Below are 21,473 nucleotides of genomic sequence, written 5' to 3' on the forward strand. Positions count from 1 at the left end.
ACCTCTGGGCCTCTGATCCAACCATCTTATTGCTGAGACCTTGCTCTGTAAAATGGCTACCACTTTTCCGCAGGCATTTCCTGCTCTTCAAGAGCAATAATTACTTTAGGATACGTGAAAGATGTGATTGCAGCAATCTCGCATTCTTTTCCACTCTTCAGCTGGAAGTAAATGTTAAATAATGATCAAGGAACGGGAAGTTTCAGGAGGGTTCTGGGATACATAGTGAGGTAGCACTGTGCCCAGTCTGCGGGAATACTCATATCAAAATACATCTTTTCTTTATCTATCCTGCAGCTCCCTGAACCGACCATTTGGAAGTGGGATTATGACGGCCTCTGGGGTTCTTCTGAACAGCCAGATGTTGGACTTCTCCTGGTCAAACAAAACACAGGACAATTCCACAGTGAACCTTGTAAGGAAATGTTTTTTCCCCACTAAAATAACTCCCCATCTTCGTTCTGACAAAATCCCTGTGGAATATATTAACCTAAAAATTCATTGACCACACTTGTTTTATAGGTGAAAGACATTTAAACATCCAATAATGCGGGCAGTGTGTTGGCAAGTGCGCACACATACCGTACTGGCAGTGTGCCACACTCCATATTGGTACAGAATGAAGTAAGAGTGTCTGGGGCCCACATCAGAAAACCCTCGGCCACTAATACCAGACATAGTTGCAACATGGCCACAGTTGGGGAGGCGATGGCCTAATGGTATTATCGCTAGACTATTAATCCAGAAACTCGGCTAATGTCCTGGGAACCAGGGTTTGAATCCCGCCACGGCAGGAATTTGAATTCGATAAGAAATATCTGGAGTTAAGAATCCACTGACGACCATGAGACCATTGTCGATTGTCAGAAAAACCCATCTGGTTCACTAATGTCCCTTTGGGGAAGGAAATCTGCCGTCCTTACCTGGGCTGGCTTACACGTGACTCCAGAGCCACAGCAATGTGGTTGACTCTCAACTGCCTTCCAAGTGCAACTAGGGGTGGGCAATAAATGCTGGCCCAGCCAGCGACACCCGTCCATGTCCCACGAATGAATTTTTTAAAAAATGAACCAGGTGTTGACATTGTGCGCAGAGATTCGTTGGGGTTTGAGGGAAAACAGGGTTGGGTGAAAGGGGAAAAAATATGAAAACAAACCTTTTTCCGTATCCCTGTCAGTTTGAGGCTATTGTGAATCGGGAAAGGACAAGGACAGGCCCCTGCCGGTGCTTCACTGAGGTAAGTGTACTAAGGCACAAAATACCAGATACCAAGCCACCCAGTATCGGACAGTCGCCACCCAGACTAAAGGCCAGACTGTCTGGTACAAAATTGGCCGACGCTCCATCCTATCCTCTCCGTACACAAACAGGGAGACGGATGTCTGTTTCAGAAAACTTCACAAAATTTGGATGCCCAGAGTAATGCCAGAGATGGGAACCTTGCTGCTTTCAGGATAACCAGGTTATGGGGCGTAATTGGGATCTTAAAGGGGCCTCTGGAGGCCTCCATCAAGACAATGAACCCCTTTGAAGAAAAATATGGCTAAATGTGGAACTGCCCAACACTGGTGGTGTAACAGCTCGAAATGTAGACTGACTTCACCGATGGACTTCACCTGTATGTGTATGCACACTAGAATGATGGGGAGTGGGATAGCTTGATCTTGGTTTCGGAAAAGGTTCGGCACAACAGCGTGGGCCGAAGGGCCTGTTCTGTGCTGTACTGTTCTATGTTCTGTGTCTGCAGCTTGCTGGTCTAACTTCAACGAATCCTAGGTCCAATATCGAATGTGACTTTGGCCTACCCATCCAGGTGCCATTTTATTCCAGCTGGCATTGGGCAATTTCACCTGATTAAATCCTCCAAAATATTGTTGAAGTCTCATTACTCTCTTTTTAAAAAATTTATTCATAAAACCCTTACAGTGCCGAAAGAGGCCATTCAACCCATCGAGTCTGCACTGACCCTCCGAAAGAGCATCCCACCCAGGCCTTCCTCTCTGCCTTACCCTTATAACTCTATGCATTTACCATAGTTAATCCACCTATCCTACACAGTTTGGGACACTTAAGGGTCAGTTTAGTACGGCCAATCCACTTAATCTACACATCTTTGGAGTGTGGGAGGAAACCGGAGCACCCGGAGGAAACCCACGCAGACACGGGGAGAACGTGCAAATTCCACACAGACCATCGCCCAAGGCCGGAATCGAACCCAGGTCCCTGGCGCTGTGAGGCAGCAGTGCTAACCACTGTGCCGCCGTGCTGACCCAAACATCATGGTTGACATTCAAAGCCCTTTTGTACTGTATCCACTTCTATAGATTTGGGAATCGTTTTCATTTAAACAATGTGGGTTAAGGCTTTTGCTGAGCATGCTAGTTTTTAGAAACTTGAAAACGATTTTTTAAAATGGGTGCTATGAAATTCTTTGCAGAGTCTGTTTTCTTATGCCTTCCTGGGGTGGGTGCATCACTAGCAAGGGCAGCGCTTATTGTCCATCCCAAGATATGATGCAGTCCTGGTGATGGAAGTTAGTTAGGCGCCTACAATAATGTGCTTCGAAGCATGGATTGGTAAATCTAGAAGTCTGGAGCAATGACTTCAGACGAATTCAAATCCCACCATGGAAACTGGAGAATTTAAATTTGATGTATTAAGTGACTTTATGACTTAAATGACTTCAGGAAGCGTAGTGGAGAACATGCCCCTGTCTACATCAACGGGGATGAAGTAGAAATGGTCGAGAGCTTCAAGTTCGAGGTATCCAGATCACTAACAACCTGTCCTGATCCCTCCATGCCGACGCTATAGTTAAGAAAGACCACCAGCGCCTCTACTTTCTCAGGAGGCTAAGGAAAGTTGGCATGCCCACTATGACTCTTACCAACTTTTACAGATGTAAATAGAATGTATCATAGAAATGTACCATAGAAAGCATTCTTTCTGGTTGTATCATAGCTTGGTATGGCTCCTGCTCTGTCCAAGACCGCAAAAAACTACAAAGGGTCGTAAACGAAGCCCAGTCCATCACTCAAACCAGCTCCACTCACTTGATGAAGGAGCAGTGATTCCAGTGATTAAACCTGTAGGATTTTAACCTGGTGTTGTGAGACTTCTTACTTAGGGGGTCTGTTCTGTGCACAACTACAGACCCACAGCCAATGACTGACACTTAAACCCGACCCAACAAACCATTTGGTTATTTTCGAGAAGGCAACTCACCCCTAATCTCTCTGAGCAACGAGGGATAGGCAATAAATGTAATTTAAGAAGGATAATCTGATGTTTGCTTGATCTGTTCATTAAGGGGATTTTTTTCAGAAAACCTGCCTCGGAAATGTAAATGAACTGGGTCAAATCTGTGAAAGAACCATCTGTTGTATGATTCACGGAAGCAAATGGCCGTTCCCCATTTTGGTGCTTATGTGTCTTTATCTTTGTTTCAGAGGAATAATATCCAAGCAGGCAAAAGGCCAATGTCTTTTTTGTTACCCACTGTTATACGGCCGTTACGAGGTATGTGTGGAACGTACCTCTCCCTGGGAGCCTCCCTTGGAACCAAATCTCTGAGTAGCCTCACCGAGGTTAGTGAGGATTACTATCTGTTACTTTCCCTCTATTTCCTTGACTGGAGAAGATTTGAAGGATGGCGTGATTGAGGTGCTCAAAATATTAAAAGGGGCTGGAAGAGTAGACGGGGAGAAACTATTTCCTGTGATTTGGGAATCGAGAACAAAGGGACGCAATTCTAAAATTGGAGCTGGGAGAGCCATTTGGAAGAGAGATCGGGAAGCACCCTTTTCACACACAGGGCAAGGGAAATGTGAAATTCTGGCAATGTCTGTCAAGGAATGAGGAGCTAAGAAACATAGAAACTAGAAGCAGGAGGAGGCCATTCGACTCTTCGAGCCTGCTCCGCCATTCATTTTGATCATGGCTGATCAGCAAATTCAATATCCGGATCCCCTCTTCTCCCCCATATCCCTTCAGTCCCAACAGCTCTATCTAATTTCTTCTTCAAATCACCCAATGTTTTGGCCTCAACTACTTTCTGTGGTAGTGAATTCACCAATCTCTGGGTGAAGACATTTCTCCTCACCCCAGTTCAAAAAGGTTTACCCCTATCCTAAAACTATGACCCCTGGTTCTGGACTCCTCCACCATCAGGAACATTCTTTGTTTCTGAATCTGCCCCATCTAATCCTGTTAAGAGCTTTGTAAGTTACTATGAGATCCCCTCTCAAGCTTTCAAGACTGAGATGGTTACCGAACAAAAATCTACCAAACGATCTGAAGTCAGGAGATGAGGTACAGGAAATGCACGATCCATCAGAATGGCCCAACAAGCTTAAGGGGCTAAATGGCGTATTCCTGTTCCGATGGGGTGGATTTTAAATGGGGGCAGATTATCCCGGCCCCCAACCAAAAGGTCCATCGGCACCTCACCGACCAGAAGCCAGGGTTTTCCACAGCAATAATGTACTGGCCGAGGCCTTAATTGTTGCAGAGTGGGACTGCTGCTACCACCCTAGAAACCGCACCTCTGTATTCCCAGCAGCACCAGAATCGAGTAGTGGCCACTGCTGGAACTACAATCAGACCCCAGAGAAGAAAGTGTTGGGAATCCTGAACTTCAATGAGTCCCGGGATTTTGGACAGGCCCCAGCGAGAGGGGGGGGATATGTGGGTGTGCAAATGGGCTGCAGAGACGGGTGTGAGGTTTAAAGTTGCAGGGATTTGTTTGGGAGCTGGGGGAAACAAGAGGGGAGATACAATTTTTTTGTGATGCCTCCAATGGGTGCAAGGAACCTTACCCCTCCCATCCAAAGGGGGATACCTGGCTCACCATCCTCCTCTCCAGCAGCCCATGCAGTGCAAGCTGCCAGCCCACCTGCCCTGCTGCTGCCTACCCCTGCCGTACGTACTCCAATGGCGCAGGAGGAATGAGGCCCTCGCATGGGCATTAAGTGGCCACTTAAGGGATGTAATCGGCCACATGGTGGACTTCCTGATGCCTTGACCCCGCCACACACTGTAATACTGATGACAGGTTGGGGGTGGGTGAGAAGGCAGCCGTCAGAACCCCCCTCCCCATTTTAATTTAGAGTCATAGAGATTTACAGCATGGAAACAGGCCCTTCGGGCCCAACTTGTCCATGATGCCTGCATTTGGCTCATATCCCTCTATACCCATTCTATCCATGTAACTGTCTAAATGCTTTTTAAAAGACAAAATTGTACCCGCCTCTACTAGTACCTCTGGCAGCTTGTTCCAGACACTCACCACCCTCTGTGTGTGAAAAAATTGCCCCTCTGGACCCTTTTGTATCTCTCCCCTCTCACCTTAAACCTATGGCCTCTAGTTTTCCTTTGGGAAAAGATGTTGACTATCTAACTGATCTACACCCCTCAATATTTTATAGACCTCTATAAGATCACCCCTGAGTCTCCTACGCTCCAGCGAAAAGAGTCCCAGTCTATCCAGCCTCTCCTTATAACTCAAACCATCAAGTCCCGGTAGCATCCTAGTAAATCTTTTCTGCACTCTTTCTAGTTTAATAATATCCTTTTCTATAATGTGATTGGAACAGTACACAGTATTCCAAATGTGGCGTTACCAATGTCTTGTACAACATCAACAAGACGTCCCAACTCCTGCATTCAATGTTCTGACCAAAGATTTATGAGTCCCCCTGTTTTCAAATACACCAGTGGGGAGGAGCTGTAAAATTCACTCCAATGTTTCAGTATTCAAAGGTACTGTGTAAATATCAGTCGATAATTCACAACTTCAGAGCATCGGAGATGGGAGATGACTGGGATTGGTGAATGACCAGCAATAGGGCAGAGGTAGGAATGTAACTGTGACATAGTCAGTTGTTGTGCGTCCTTGTTCGCACTCTCACCACGTTTTGTTTATTGTGTCTAAGTAGGTCTTGTTGAACATTTTCTCGTTTCGCAAGCATCTGAACGAAAGCCTTTCCCTCGGCCGACTCTATCCCCAGCTTCAGCCAAACGTTTTGCTAGTTGACAGTGAGTAAATCAAACCATTTATTTTATTTGAAACAGAGAAATTAATTACTTGCCGTTATGTTAACCTTTTATGACATATGAATTGCTCCAAAGCACATGAAATACTTTCGAAGTTTAGTTGTTGCTGTGATGTTGGGAATGCGACAGCCAATTTGCAGACAGTAAGGTCCCACAAAAATCAATATGATAACCAGATACCAAAAGAGAAGACGCTGGAAAATCTCAGCATCTGTAAGGAGAGAAAAGAGCTGACGTTTTGAGTCCAGATGACCCTTTGTCAAAGCTGGTCATAACCAATAATGTATTGAGCGTTGGATATTGGGGATAACTCCCCTGCTGTGACATAGAAACAGTAAGAAGTTTAACAACACCAGGTTAAAGTCCAACAGGTTTATTTGGTAGCAAAAGCCACACAAGCTTTCGAAGCTCTAAGCCCCTTCTTCAGGTGAGTGGGAATTCTGTTCACAAACAGAGCTTATAAAGACACAGACTCAATTTACATGAATAATGGTTGGAATGCGAATACTTACAGCTAATCAAGTCTTTAAGAAACAAAACAATGGGAGTGGAGAGAGCATCAAGACAGGCTAAAAAGATGTGTATTGTCTCCAGACAAGACAGCCAGTGAAACTCTGCAGGTCCACGCAACTGTGGGAGTTACAAATAGTGTGACATGAACCCAATATCCCAGTTGAGGCCGTCCTCGTGTGTGCGGAACTTGGCTATCAGTTTCTGCTCAGCGAAATCAGTCGCTGAGCAGAAACTGATAGCCAAGTTCCGCACACACGAGGACGGCCTCAACCGGGATATTGGGTTCATGTAACACTATTTGTAACTCCCACAGTTGCGTGGACCTGCAGAGTTTCACTGGCTGTCTTGTCTGGAGACAATACACATCTTTTTAGCCTGTCTTGATGCTCTCTCCACTCCCATTGTTTTGTTTCTTAAAGACTTGATTAGTTGTAAGTATTCGCATTCCAACCATTATTCATGTAAATTGAGTCTGTGTCTTTATAAGCTCTGTTTGTGAACAGAATTCCCACTCACCTGAAGAAGGGGCTTAGAGCTTCGAAAGCTTGTGTGGCTTTTGCTACCAAATAAACCTGTTGGACTTTAACCTGGTGTTGTTAAACTTCTTACTGTGTTTACCCCAGTCCAATGCCGGCATCTCCACATCGTGACATAGAAACACAGACACTAGAAACAGGAGTAGGCCATTCAGCCCTTCGAGCCTGCTCCACCATTCATTTTGATCATGACTGATCATCGAATTCAATATCCTGATTCCCCCCTTCCCCCCCATATCCCTTGATCCCTTTAGCCCCAAGAGTTATATCTAATTTCTTCTTGAAATCAGACAACGTTCTTAGAAATATTGTCATGGGATCTTTTACATTCACCTAAGGCTTTCTTTATATGATTACTATCTTGGCGACTCCCCATTTCTTAAATCCTCAGAACCCCATCTGTTCTGTTCCCTTTGGAATAGGAATTGAGCACTCACCAGCATCCTGCTTGGTTGTCAACACAAAAGCAGGAGGAACAGTCGTAGCTTCTTTGTCTCAAACAGCAGCTGTCATTCATTTGAGAGATGCTGTGAAAAGGCGTTAAAGCCGCCACCCGACTTCTGTTTGAGTTTCTCTCCCCATGGCAACTGGATCACATGGGCATGTCTCTGAGCTGAGATATTTATCTAAAATTCTGTGTTCTATTTTGACTAAAGATATATTTCAAAACATCACTGTCTTCTAAAGTCCAACAATCCTGACAAGAATCATAGATATTTACAGCACAATAAGAGGCCTTTTGGCTCATCATGTTCATGTCGGCTAATAAGGAGCCATCAGCCGAATTTCACTTTCTGACTCTTGATTAGTGACCTTGTAGGTTACAGGACTTGAGGGCAGCACTGTGGTTAGCACTGCTGCCTCAAGGCGCCAGAAACCCAGGTTCAATTCCGGGTGACTATGTGGAGTTTGCATGTTCTCCTTGTGTCTGCGTGGGTTTCCTCCGGGTGCTCCGGTTTCCTCCCGCAGTCCAAAGATGTGCAGGTTAGGTGGATTAGCCATGTTAAATTGCCCCTCAGTGTCAGGGAGATTAGTAGGGTAAATACGTGGGGTTACAGGGATAGGGCCTGAGTGGGGTTGTTGGCTCGATGAGCCAAATGGCCTCCTTCCATACCATAGGGATTCTATGATTCTAAGTGAATATCCAAGTACTTTTTAAGTGTTTTGAGGATTTCTGCCTCTACCACCCTTTCAGGCTGAGTTCCAGATCCCCACTACTCTCTGGGGACCCTCTAAATCTTCTACCATATACCCTAAATCTATGCCCCTGTTTTGAACCAAGAGTCTGGCTGAGGTTCCTGACCTTTATAGCTCTGTTCCTTAGAAGGCATTAAATTGACTCAATTAAGCCAAGGGAGCAACATGTTAACTAACGATTCCACAGAGGCGATGGCTTCGTGGTATTATCGCGAGATTATTAATCCAGAAACCCAGCAAATGTTCTGGAGACCCGGGTTCGAATCCTACCATGGTAGATGGTGGAATTTGAATTCAATAAAAACAAAATATCTGGAATTAAGAATCTACTGATGACCATGAAACCATTGTTGATTGTCGGAAAAACCCATCTGGTTCACTAATGCCCTTTAGGGAAGGAAATCTGCCGTCCTTACCTGGTCTGGCCTACCTGTGACTCCAAAGCCACAGCAATGTAGTTGACTCTGAACAAGGGCAACTAGGGATGGGCAATAAATGCTGGCCAGCCAGCGACACCCATGGCCCACGAATGAATAAAAAATAATCCCCTGAGTTTGGAAATCAAGGGGTTTAGATCTATTTGGTGAGTTTCAGTGTACAATAAAAGAATCCTGCAGCACAGGAGGAGACCATTCGGCCCATTGTGCTTGTGCCAGCCCTGGAGAGAGCTCGCCAATTGTCCCACTGCCTTGGTCTTTCCCCGTAGCTTTGCAAAGTTCTGCCCTGCAGGGACCAGTTCCACAATACGTCAAATATTTCTCCAACTCCCTTATCACAGTTATTGAATCAGCTCCCTTGCAGGGAGTGCATTCTATCTCATGATAACTCACTCCACAACTAATGTGCTAATCATCTCAGAACTGACTCGATTGGAAATTGTCATAAATCCTCTGCTTACTGATTCTAACTGCCTGCCAAAAATTGATTCACATTTCCTCGACCAAAGCACTTGATGATTTTGAACCTCCCCTCAACCCACAAGGAGAACAAATTCAAGGAATTAAAACTTCTTTGTTGCTTTCCAGATGAATTTCTGGAGGAGGATGTGGAATTTCTTACGGAACGGGGTCACACGGTGGTGAGAGAGGAGGTTCATTCCTTAGTCCACGTAGCCAAGAGGGTAAACGACTTCATCACCGGTGCCAAGGATCCCCGGAGCACCGAGGCAGCTGCGGCTATCATTTTGTAGCCAGAAGTTTGTTTCTTTCACCCCCCACTCCACCCCCCCCCCTCCCCCGCCCCCAGTAATTGTTTCTTTTTCTTTTTGTCTTTTGGTTCATTGTGAAGTCGCAAAACGGAAGATGGCGGTTGAATGCAGTAACGGTCAGGTTAGAACGCCATGGGAAGAGAAGAGAAGGGATGAGCTATGAGGGGGTTCCACCTTCCCCGGGTCTGGCTATCATTCATATTTTTAACCGAAGGTGGTCTGACTCCTGCTGCCTGTCTATGTTTTTGTGACTGCGAGCCTTTAGAGCAGATAAAACGCACACTGCATAAAATCATCTGGAACCAAAGCATGCCACAGATTTACTCGGTCATCCTCCTCCTGCCCCTCACGCTCCCTCTTTTTTTTATTTCCATAGGTCACAGGGCTCCAAGGTTCCCCAAAGCCATTGGTGAATTGTGAAACCTTCAACATTTTTTTTTTGAGGCATTCGCATCCAAGATGCAGATCTCTGCTGACTTTGCATCAGTTAGGTTCTGGTAGCATACTGGTTATGTTACTGGACCAGTGACCCAGAGAACCGAGTTCAAATCCCACCACAATAGCTGGGCAATTTAAATTAAAAGAGTTAATTGAATAAGTCTATCAGTTTTTAAAAAAAAAACAGAGGTCATAATGGACTGTCGTAAAAATCCATCTGGTTGACTAATGTTGCTTCGGAAAGGAAATCTGCCGTTCTTACCCCAGGCTCACTTTTATATCAGACTCCAGACCCACCGTGATGTGCTGACTCTGAATTGCCACTCAAGTTATATCAAAACTGCAGTGAGAAGCTGTGTAAACTCCCTACTTCCATTGTGGGAATATCTTTACTGCACAAGCGGCTGCATTTCAGAAAGGTCACTCACCTTCTCGAGGGTAATTAAGGATGGGCAATAAACGCTGGCTTGCCAGCAATGCCCGCATAAATAAATAAACACATTTTTCGCCCTATCTTCTCTGCATTTAGGGGTCAAAGGACCTCAATTTCCTACAACAATTAGAAGTAGAGGGCGGCACGGTGGCACAGTGGTTAGCATTGCTGCATCACAGAGCCAGGGATCGATTCCCAGCTTGGGTCACTGTCTGTGCGGAGTCTGCACGTTCTCCCCATGTCTGCGTGGGTTTCCTCCGGGCGCTCCAGTTTCATCCAAAAGACATGCTGGTTAGGTGGATTGGCCATATTAAATTGTCCCTCCGTGTACCTGGACAGGCGCTGGAGTGTGGCGACCAAGGGATTTTCACAGTAACTTCATTGCAGTGTTAATGTAAGCCTACTTGTGACTAATAAATTAAAAACTCATAAATTAAAAAGTTTTGTAGTCCCCTCTTTCCCCCGCCCCACCCTCCCCCCACCCTCTTGGTTAGCCCTAATTATATTTGGGGCCACTTGCGTTGAGGATTGTGTTTGGCCCAGTTGGCTGAAAATTGCTTGGAAATTTTAGTCTTTACACCCTACCCCAAACCAAATGAATTTAGAGTATTCTACATTTGAAACAAGGAGGGGCAGAAAGGAAACTTTGATCAGTGTTGTGCAGCAACGTCAACTGATAGTTACTCGTTGATAAAGTTAAACTTTCGAGGTGAGGTCTGCTAAATGGCAATTGTGTCATGGAACTTACACTTGCCGTTTTATGTAGTCACCCAAAGTAGTAGTTTAGCTTCACTAGATTTTTTTTAAAAAAAAGATCTCCTTTAAAAAGGTTTATACTAATTAGCTATAAAGGATCATTAACAATGATTTTATCCTTGATTTTTGCTTCATTTTAATTTTTGTTCCCTGAAATATACATTTCCCCAGCGGGTGATGATTTTTAAAAATGAGTAGACCCCACCCGTATCTACTCCTAAAACCTCCCTTGTATTTTCTTCCATTCACCCCTATTCCAGCTCAACCTCACAAGCTGCCTCTTACAACTTTCCGTTTGTGCTGCAATTGCGATGAGAACAATTCTGTCAATGATGCCAAATGTTTCAGTGTTGGCCTTTATTTATTTATTTATTTGTTTGTTTGTTTGTTTTAAAATCTCGTTACACTTTATTTGTACAGAGCTCTTGAAACACTGAATCTTCTGAAAGCTGGATATTGTGAAAGTAGATTCTTATCATTTCAGTCCCACTAGGGTCCGTCCAACCAAAACCACTGCTGTTTTTTTTTCCTGAAGTGGCCAGAATATCGTACAATGTGAACTACTACTGAAGACCTGTATTTATTCCGATTATTAACATTGTTCTGGCATGTTGCGAAATGTAACTTCCCGTTGCAAAGTATTTCTCCATAAACTTAGAACAACTGAGGATCAGTACTGAAGGAGTGCAGCACTGTCGGACATGCAGTCTTGCAGGATGAGAGGTTAAATCCGAGGATTCCGTCAGCCTTGCAGACGGGACGGGACGTGAGATGCCGCACTATTGGAATGTTCTCCCCCTGTTTCTTGGCACCAATATCGACGATCGTCAATTAAGACAACAGAAGATCTGGCTATTTATCACCCTATCTGTGGGAGCTTGCTGTCTGCGAATTGGCTGCAGTGTTTACCTGTGTTACAATCGTAACTTATGCTTCCAACGTAATTCTGAGGCGTTTTGGGACATCCTGAGGTCATGAAAGATGCTTTAGAAATGAGAGTTCTTTTTTTCCTTGAACTCCTGGTTTATCACGTCTGCAGTTTTTTTTTGTGGTTGGTGGTTTAAGGTCAAGTTCACAGGGGGTGCGTAAGTGAAAGGAGTTTCAATTATTTTCACCTATCATTTTATTGAATAATGTGACATTTTTGGGGTTGTTAAAAAATGGTGCCTACAGAGGTGGCCCTGCAATTTTAGAAATACTTAGTTCCCAATGTTGTGTCTGTTACTTACATTCATTCGTTTTTCTCCCTCCACTCGATGCTATGTCCACACCCCTGAATTTCCCCAGAGGACATTGAGAACAAGAGGCTATTCAATCTTAAGTGTGAAAATACGGCCAAGGCCATTTCAGGGTTCACCCAGTGCCCATATGCGTACACTTCCCAGCAAGTGATTCAGAGGTGCAACCCTGGCTGAGATTATTTATATTTTCTGTACATCCAGTAGTAATAGTAAAATCTCCCCTTGCTTCCTTTGGTCAATGTCAAAGCTTGAGCCTTTGCGTATGGTGCATTTACTAATGTCGAATGTACAGCCACAGAAGCAGGCTCTTTGGTCCAACAGGTCCGTGGCAGTGTTCATACTCCCGACCATCCTTCTCCCACCTCTCTGTCTAAAAGGCAGCAATCACAGGGAAGTTTTTTTTTGTAAAATAAATAAATGACATTTAATTTATTTCTTGAAGGCACCGCCTATTAGTACTCAGTGGCATATTGGAGAACTGCCTAAACGTTGAACAATATTGGTTTACAGCACATAAAGAGGCCATTTGCTCCATTGTGTCTGCGCTTGCTCTTTGCAAAAACAATACAAAATGAATCCCTTCTCCCTGAGGCCCGCCATGTTCTCCTGCTTCTCATACTTATTTGATTTTCTCTTAAAAGATCCAATCACCTCTGCCTCATCCATTCTATGCTCTGCATAAGAAATGTCTCTTGACTCTTTCCTCCATCTCGATAATTTGGGGTGGCACAGCGGGTTAGCACTGCTGCCTCACAGCGTCAGGGACCCGGGTTCAATTCCGGCCTCGGGTCACTGTCTGTTTGGAGTTTGCACGTTCTTCCCATGTCTGCGTGGGTTTCCTCCGGGTGCTCCAGTTTCCTCCCACAGTCCAAAGATGTGCGGGTTAGGTTGATTGGCCATGCTAGTGTCAGGGGATTAACAGGGTAATTAGGGTAGGGTTACAGGAATAGGGCCTGGGTGGGATTGTGATCAGTGCAGACTCGATGGGCTGAATGGCCTCCTTCTGCGCTATAGGATTCTATGAATTTAAGCTGACGACCCCTTGTTGCTGACTTCTCATTCAGTGGAACTTGTCTTCCTATCTTTAATCTGTTGAACCCATCTTGTGTATGGACAGTCAGAAAAACTACACTGCAAGACTAAATGTTTACTAAATGTTCACGTGACATCAGATATGATTGAAAAGTTCAGTGTAATGACAGTCAATCATTTATCCCTGTGCACATTGAATTCTGTGTTTGGCTGAAGTGACCAATAATGGCCAGTGGAAGTCAAGTAATACCCCAGAGTCTGAGACTTGATGTGGGCGGAAAAAGATTCAGAACGACATCCTTGGTCTCTGTTTTCTCCCAGTGGCTGTTGTTGATTTCATGACACAAAGATCAGGTGGAGGAGATCAATGATAATAGCTGAATTTCAAGGGCCAAAATAGTTTTTTGAAACTCTTAAAACGTTCCATGGAAAGTTAAAACAACAATATGTCCTTTGGGTTGTTGAAGATGGGGAGAGAGAGAAGCAATCTTGAGAATAGATAGGTTGGAGGAGAGAGAAGAGAGGTGGAAGGAAAATAGCAAAATAATTGGGACACAAAACATTTTGGACAGAACAATACAAGATAACATTTCAAAATGGGGACCGAAGACTCCGTAGATTTAAGTAGTTTCTTAGTGTTAAGACACATCCAAGAACGTGTCACTTATTTTCATCATGAAAATTGCCACTGACGAGTCAGATCCTAAACACTAGATCCGAGAGTTGATTAAATAAGGGCAACATCAGCCAGTTCTTGCCTCATTTACAAAGGGAATGATCAGATCAAGTGTAACACCAGAGCGTGTCCATTCTGCCATTTACCTGCAAGGTACGGCAGTAAGCGCGATTCCAGTAAAGCTACTCTCGGCCTGACCACTGGAAGACAATGTTTTACTTGTTGTTTGGCAGTTGCACTTGGCTTGGACCTTTTGTGCTGCGTGAACTTGAAAAGGGTGGCGATCGATCCACCAAGGAAGCGAACAAAAAGAAATGCAGGGTTTTAAAAGGATGGCTATTTCGAGGAGGGTAGCAATCATTCATGAGCTGTTACTGGGAACATAATATTGAATGATGATGTATTACTGTTTAACGATGTGACTGTTTTTGAGTCGAGTGTCCTCGGGTTCAAATGAGTACCAAGAATTGTATAAATGGAATGTTATTTATTTATCAAATTGCCAATTTGCACCTCAAATAAAATCCTTACCCTGCTAAATAAAACCAGTGCCCTTTGAGCAAAATCTCTGCTGATCATTTACAGTGACGCCTTGAAAGTTACTTTTTTATCTGAATAGTTTTTTTTATATGCATAGAGATGGGCAATAAATGTTGGCCAGCCAGCGATGCCCGTGTCCCACGAACAAATAAAAAAAATGTGACAACTCCGTGCATAGGCAGTGGTCAACAAAATGTCTCATGGGCGGCACTCAGAACCCAAATGGACTGCCTGTGGCCCCCGGGCTGCTGGTTGCCCACCACTGATAGAGTGGACGGAATGTAAAGTTTTGTCTATTTAATAGTGTGAGGCAGTCTCCAGGGTCCAGAGAAGGTTTACTTTGGATGTTTGTCAAGGGGAAGGGCGGCACGGTGGCACAGTGGTTAGCACTGCTGCCTCTCAATGCCAGGGATCAATCCCAGCCTTAGGTGCCTATCTGTGTGGAGTTTGCACATTCTCCCCGTGTCTGGGTGGGTTTCCTCCGGGTGCTCCGATTTCCTCCCACGGTCCATGATGTGCAATATTAGCCGTAATAAATTGTCCCTTAGCATTTCAAGATGCATAAGTTAGAGGGATTAGTGGAGTAAATACATGGGATTACGGGATAGGGTCTGGATAAAATGCTCTTTTGGAGAGTCTCAATGGGCCAAATGGCTTCCTGCACTGTAGGGATTCTAAGTCGAGAACAAACTTTACCTTACCTTTTATCTTAAGGTTGTGGGTGTCTCTAATGTTGAAGGTAATTTATGTTAACTGTAACTTTTGATTTGACCAGAGAGAGAAATTCTTGCTGAAACTCTTACTGAATCTGCTTTCAGTGGTTACACCACTCCTAGTAATGGGGGGAGGTTCATTTTATACATGCGAAAACCTTGTCCTTTGAACTTTTAACTAGAGGAAATTAATTTTGAAAGGAATCAATGTACTTCATGATGTAAATGGAAACCTAGTCAATGGGATTAGGGAAGAGCTGCCATAAAACACAAAGTATGAATGCAGTTTGACAACAGAAAACGAACAAAGAATGCTTGAATTTACAGGGAGGAAGGGTTGGTTTCGCAGTGAACAAGCAGAGGTGGTGGAAGCGTTAACAGAATGAAAAATTGGGGTTGGATGTGGAAATACTGAAGAATTGGAGATGGGGGAACAGGAAAACTCAAGAATCATGGAATGAAGGATTGGAATTGAAGGGATGAACACACTGTAGTGTGTTTAACATAGCAACATTTTCCAGGGCTTTTTATAGAAACAATAGCATGCAAAATTTGATATGATAGAATCCCTACAGTGCAGAAGAGGGTCATTTGGCCCATTGAGCCTTCACCAATAACAATCCACCCAGGCCCTATTACCATAACCCCACATATTTACCCTGCCAGTCCCCCTGATACTAAGGGGCAATGTAGCATAGCCAATCAACCTAACCCACACATATTTGGAGTGTGGGAGGGAACCGAAGCATCTGGAGGAAACCCACGCAGGCACGGGGAGAATGTGCAAACTCCACACAGTCAGCTGAAGCTGGAATCAAACCTGGTTACTGGCTCTGTGAGGCAGCAGTGCTAACCACTGTGCTACCGTGCGCCAGTTCCTTGACAGCTTTGATAATCTTTTGACAGTGAGACAGTTCCAATGAATTTATGTACTTTTTAACGCACCATTATATCAAACCGCATAAAGTGATATTAAGACTGGTGACTCAAATCTTGGTCAAAGAGATCAGTTTTATGGAAGATCTTAAAGGAGGAGAGAGAATGGGAGGGAGAAAGAGAGAGAATTACAGAATGCTGGGTCTTGGCAGCTGAAGTCTTGACTGCCAATGGTGGAGTGATTAAAAATCGAGGCAACGCCAAATCCAGAACTGGAGAAGCACAAGAGATCTGGGAAGGTTGTGGGGCTGGTGGAGATTACAAGAGGGAGAAGGGCGAGGCCATGAAGGGAATTGAAAATAAGACTGTGAATTTTTAAATCAAGCCATAAGTGGACCAGGTTGCCAATGTAGACCAATGTGTAGAGAGGTGATGTGTGAACGAGTATCGGTGTGAGTTACAATATGGGCAGCAGATGCTCATTGAAGGCGACAAGATGGTGCCTCTACATTTCTCACAGGCAAGCAAGCTGCTTTGTTTTCAGCCTAATTACAGTTGGAAATTAACTTTGCTTCACAACTTGGCAAAGAGCTTAAAACACACACCTGTTCTAATGAAAACTGTCTGCATTCATACCTGTGTAACTCATTGCCAATATTTTGGATCATGTTTAAACGTTGGCACAGCTGATGGTAGGTTCCTTGTGAGTGTATAGTTGCTTTTGGATTGCTGAATAGTTTGTTTGTTTTGTGCGTTGAATGTAATGCACTTACACTTGAATGTGATTATTTGCACAGACATCTTAAGATTATGGAATTGAAATTGGGTCACACAAATTAAGACATTTTCATGATCATGCAATTCAATCTTTTATTGTTAAAGGGAAACACAATAGCCCTTCTTATTTTGACGCCAGACACTTCATCCCAGTTCGTGTAACTGAGATATTTCTCGACTGTTTATTATGGTTCTGGTTGCTGCATTCTGTTCCCTTATCATCAATGGGGTTAGTGTGACCTTGGCTATTTTTGCTTCTTGTTAAGAACAATGAATGAATTGAATCACAGTGACTTGGCCCCAGCACAGAACAGGTCTAAACTTTGCAGGGATACGGGGAAAAAGTTGGGGATTGGGACTAACTGGGGGTGGCACAGTGGTTAGTACTGCTGCCTCACAGCGTCAGCGCCGGGTTCAATTCCTGGCTTGGGTCCCTATCTGCGTGGAGTCTGCACATTCTCCCCGTGTCTGCGTGGGTTTCCTCCGGGTGCTCCGGTTTATTCCCACAGTCCGAAAGACATGCTGGTTAGGTGCATTGGCCATGCTAAATTCTCCCTCAGTGTACCCAAACAGGTGCTGGAGTGTGGCGACCAGGGAATTTTCATAGTAACTTCATTGCAGTGTTACTGTAAGATTACTTGTGATTATTAATAAATAAATAAACTTTTAACTGGTACGTTTTTGAGGCCTCGCTTGCTGCTGTGTTTCCTACATTCCAACATAGAGTCATAGAGGTTTACAGTATGGAAACAGGCCCTTCTGCCCAACTTGTCCATGCCACCCTTTTTTTAAACTACTAAGCTAGTCCCAATTGCCCATGTTTGGCCCATATCCCTCTATACTCATCTTACCCATGTAACTGTCTAAATGCTTTTTGAAAGACAAAATTGTACCCGCCTCTACTACCTCTGGCAGCTTGCTCCAGACACTCACCACTCTGTGTGTAAAAAAACTGCCCTTCTGGACCCTTTTGTATCTCTGTCCTCTCACCTTAAACCTATGCCCTCTAGTTTTAGATTCCCCTACTTTTGGGAAAAGATGTTGACTATCTAGCTGATCTGTGCCCCTCATTATTGTATAGAAGATCACCCCTAAGCCTCCTACGCTCTAGAGAAAAAAGTCCCAGTCTATCCAGCCTCTTCTTATATTTAAAAGAGGTTCGTAGCATCCTAGTAAATCTTTTCTGCACTCTTTCTAGTTTAATAATACGTAGTTTAATAACAGTGATTATGCTGCAAAAGTATTTAATTTGCTTTGTGCCGTTGAGGTCATGAAAGATGCGATGTAAATCCAAGCCTTTATTGAGATATGATGCAATGCCTGATGTCCAAAGGAAATTTGTTTGCTCCCCATCTACATTGACACAATTTTGACAGGAGCTCTTTCAGAAAAGGAGATTGTTTTTGGCTGTGTCAATGCTTGAACGTTAATTTGGTGACAATGGCAAAGGCTGGTGCAAAATCCCACAAGAGTCCTAAACAGGAATCTCGTCAGGGAGATCTTGTTACAGGGTTGTGTTCCCCCCTTCTCCCTCCTGCCACTAACATAATGCGGCATGGTGGCACAGTGGTTAGCACTGCTGTCTCACAGCACCAGGGGCCCGGGTTCGAATCCAGCTTTGGGTGACTGTCTGTGTGGAGTCTGCACGTTCTCCCCGTGTCCGTGTGGGTTTCCTCCGGGTGCTCCGGTTTCCTCCCACAGTCTGAAAGACGTGCTGGTTAGGGTGCATTGACCCAAACAGGCGCTGGAGTGTGGCAACTAGGGGAATTTCACAGTAACTTCATTGCAGCGTTAATGTAAGCCTTACTTGTGACACTAATAAATAAACTTTACTTTTTACTTTAATGAGGTTCCCACCCAGGAACCTCTTTTAAATAGATTAACATCGCATTACAGAGCTTCCCCGCTGTGTCATCACGTTGGTGAGGTTTACAACAGGATTTCAAAAATGGGCACTAGGCAAAGGGAACACCCCCCCCCCCCCCCCCCGCCAACCTCCCCGGGCACACTGGTAAGTACATTCTCCGAGGGAAGAGGAACATGCTCTAGGAATGGCCCTTGGCAGTGCCAAGGGGCAGTGCTGGGGACCCCCGCTGGGGAGCTCTGTGTTTGGGGGTTGGGGTGGAGCGAAGTGGATGGTTTTTACCAGAGATAAAGGGGCCTCTGATCTAATCCTGTGGTTGCTGGCATTTCCAGGACTCGCCCTGCCAGCGTGGCCCACACCTCTAGATTTATTTTCTTCCAAATGCTGTACAATAAAGTGAGAAAAGCTGACTGTGTAGCGGCAAGCTGTACGCTGCTCTTCATGCCTCATGATGTGGAGATGCCGGCGTTGGACTGGGGTGAACACGGTAAGAAGTCTCACAACACCAGGTTAAAGTCCAACAGGTTTATTTGGTAGCAAATACCATAAGCTTTCGGAGCACAGCTCCTTCGTCAGATGGAGTGGAAATGTGCTCTCAAACAGTGCAAACAGACAAAATCAAGTTGCAGAATACTGATTAGAATGCAAATCCTACAGCCAGCCAGGTCTTAAAGGTACAGACAATGTGGGTGGAGGGAACATTAAACACAGGTTAAAGAAATGTGTATTGTCTCCAGACAGAACAGCTAGTGAGATTCTACAAGCCCAGGAGGCAAGCTGTGGGGGTTACTGATAATGTGACATAAATCCAACATCCCGGTTTAGGCCGTCCTCATGTGTGCAGAACTTGGCTATCAGTTTCTGCTCTGGGAACATTTCCACTCCATCTGACGAAGGAGCAGTGCTCCGAAAGCTTATGATATTTGCTACCAAATAAACCTGTTGGACTTTAACCTGGTGTTGTGAGACTTCTTACCTTCTTGCCTCAGCCAGCACTTGGAAGTAAAAAAGAGAAAATTCCATCCAAGGTCTTTTATAAGAATAATGCTCCCTCTACGGTAGCACAAGGGGATAGCAAGCATTCATTAGCTCAGTAGTTCCCAAAGGGTGCGGCGTGCCACACTGGTGCGGTGAGAGAGGATGGCAAGTGTGGCGGGAAGATTCAAGGACAATCAAAGAATCATTTAAACATGGTTTAAACAAGCATTGTTTTATACTTTCTGGATGTCCCATGATATTACAAAGTAGTTGTGTTCTATGTTATGAATCAAGCACTGCTAGGAGTTGTTTTTTTTTGTTTTTGAATGTATTTCTTATCAATAAAAAATTCAGTGTGGCGCGAGCAAATTTTTATTGCGAAAGTGCGGCCCAGTGAAAAAAGTTTGGGAACCACTGCATTAGAGAATAGGGATGTTCTATCAATCCATTTTTTTTAAGGAAGTGGTATTTTTCAGCTTTCTCCCTTCCCATCTTCTTTGAGGGAGGCATTAATTAGTTTCCCCCTCCTATGTTGACTAGAATATATCCTTTTCCATAGAAGGCCTAGAGTGCAGAAAGAGACCATTCAGCCCATCGAGCCTGTACCGACAACAGTCCCACCAAGGCCTTGTCCCCGTAACCCTACATATTCACTCTGCTAATCCCCCTGACACTAAGGGGCAATGTAGCATGGCCAATCCGGGTTCGATTCCCGGTTTGGGTCACTATCCGTGCGGAGTCTGCACATTCTCCCCATGTCTGCGTGGGTTTCCTCCGGATGCTCCAGTTTCGTCCCACAGTCCAAAGATGTGCGGGCTAGCTGGATTGGCCATGCTAAATTGCCCCATAGTATCCCAAGATGTGTAGATTAGTGGGGTACATAAGCGGGGATATGGGGCTAGAGTGGGGGAGGGCCTGGGTAGGATGTTCTGTCAGAGAGTCGGTGCAGACTCGATGGGCCAAATGGCGTCCTTCCGCACTGTAGGGATTCTATGATTCAATCAACAAACATTGACATCTTTGGAGTGTGAGGGGAAACCGGAGCACCCGGAGGAAACCCAGGCAGACATTGTTGGTTAGGTGCATTGGCCATGCTAAATTCTCCCTCGGTGTACCAAAACGGGTGCCAGAGCATGGCAATTAGGGGATTTTCACAGTAACTTCATTGCAGTGTTAATGTAAGCCTACTTGTGACACAAGTAAATAAATAAGCTTTTTAAGACATCAGGAGAATATTCAAACTCCACACAGTCCTGCAAAGACTGGAATTGAACCTGGGTCCCTGGTGCTGTGAGGCAGCAGGACTAACCACTGATCAGGGAAAAAAAACTTTTAAAAAACACACAGGGAGCTTTTTTACTTACTGTTATCTTCCTGGCACTTAGGGCCCAATTTTACCATCGGGTTGCGCCCATTTTCGGGCGTGAAGACTTGATAAAGTCGGGCGTGAGGCAAATAGCGCGATCCGCGCCTGCCTCCACGCTCATTCCCTCTTTACCAATGGTTGAAAATGGCCGCCGTTGGGACCGTGCCCAAAACAGGCCCGATGTCAATTTAAATGCATATGCTTGCATTTAAATTGAATAATGCACGCCCAAACTTACCGGCCCTTCCCCATTTACCACTGCGTTCGCCCGTCCAG

General features: G+C 44.7%; 1 protein-coding gene across 4 annotated transcripts in view; it reads left to right on the top strand.

The window, feature by feature from the left end:
* ggt7 (gamma-glutamyltransferase 7) overlaps window positions 1-21,473 on the top strand; it is a 111,975-nt gene that overhangs the window by 48,128 nt on the left and 42,374 nt on the right. For 3 of the 4 annotated variants that reach the window (XM_078236810.1, XM_078236812.1, XM_078236811.1), the window contains exons 12-15: window positions 298-415; window positions 3,450-3,587; window positions 5,937-6,036; window positions 9,326-14,638. In XM_078236810.1, coding sequence (XP_078092936.1) covers window positions 298-415; window positions 3,450-3,587; window positions 5,937-6,036; window positions 9,326-9,489 — 520 coding nt within the window. In that variant the 3' untranslated portion in view covers window positions 9,490-14,638. Of the gene's footprint in view, window positions 1-297; window positions 416-3,449; window positions 3,588-5,936; window positions 6,037-9,325; window positions 14,639-21,473 lie in introns of those variants that run through there. The other variant, XR_013500310.1, reaches the window with a different exon arrangement.

Source organism: Mustelus asterias, chromosome 20 (genome assembly GCF_964213995.1).
Source record: "Mustelus asterias chromosome 20, sMusAst1.hap1.1, whole genome shotgun sequence".
NCBI classification, from domain to species: Eukaryota; Metazoa; Chordata; class Chondrichthyes; order Carcharhiniformes; family Triakidae; genus Mustelus; species Mustelus asterias.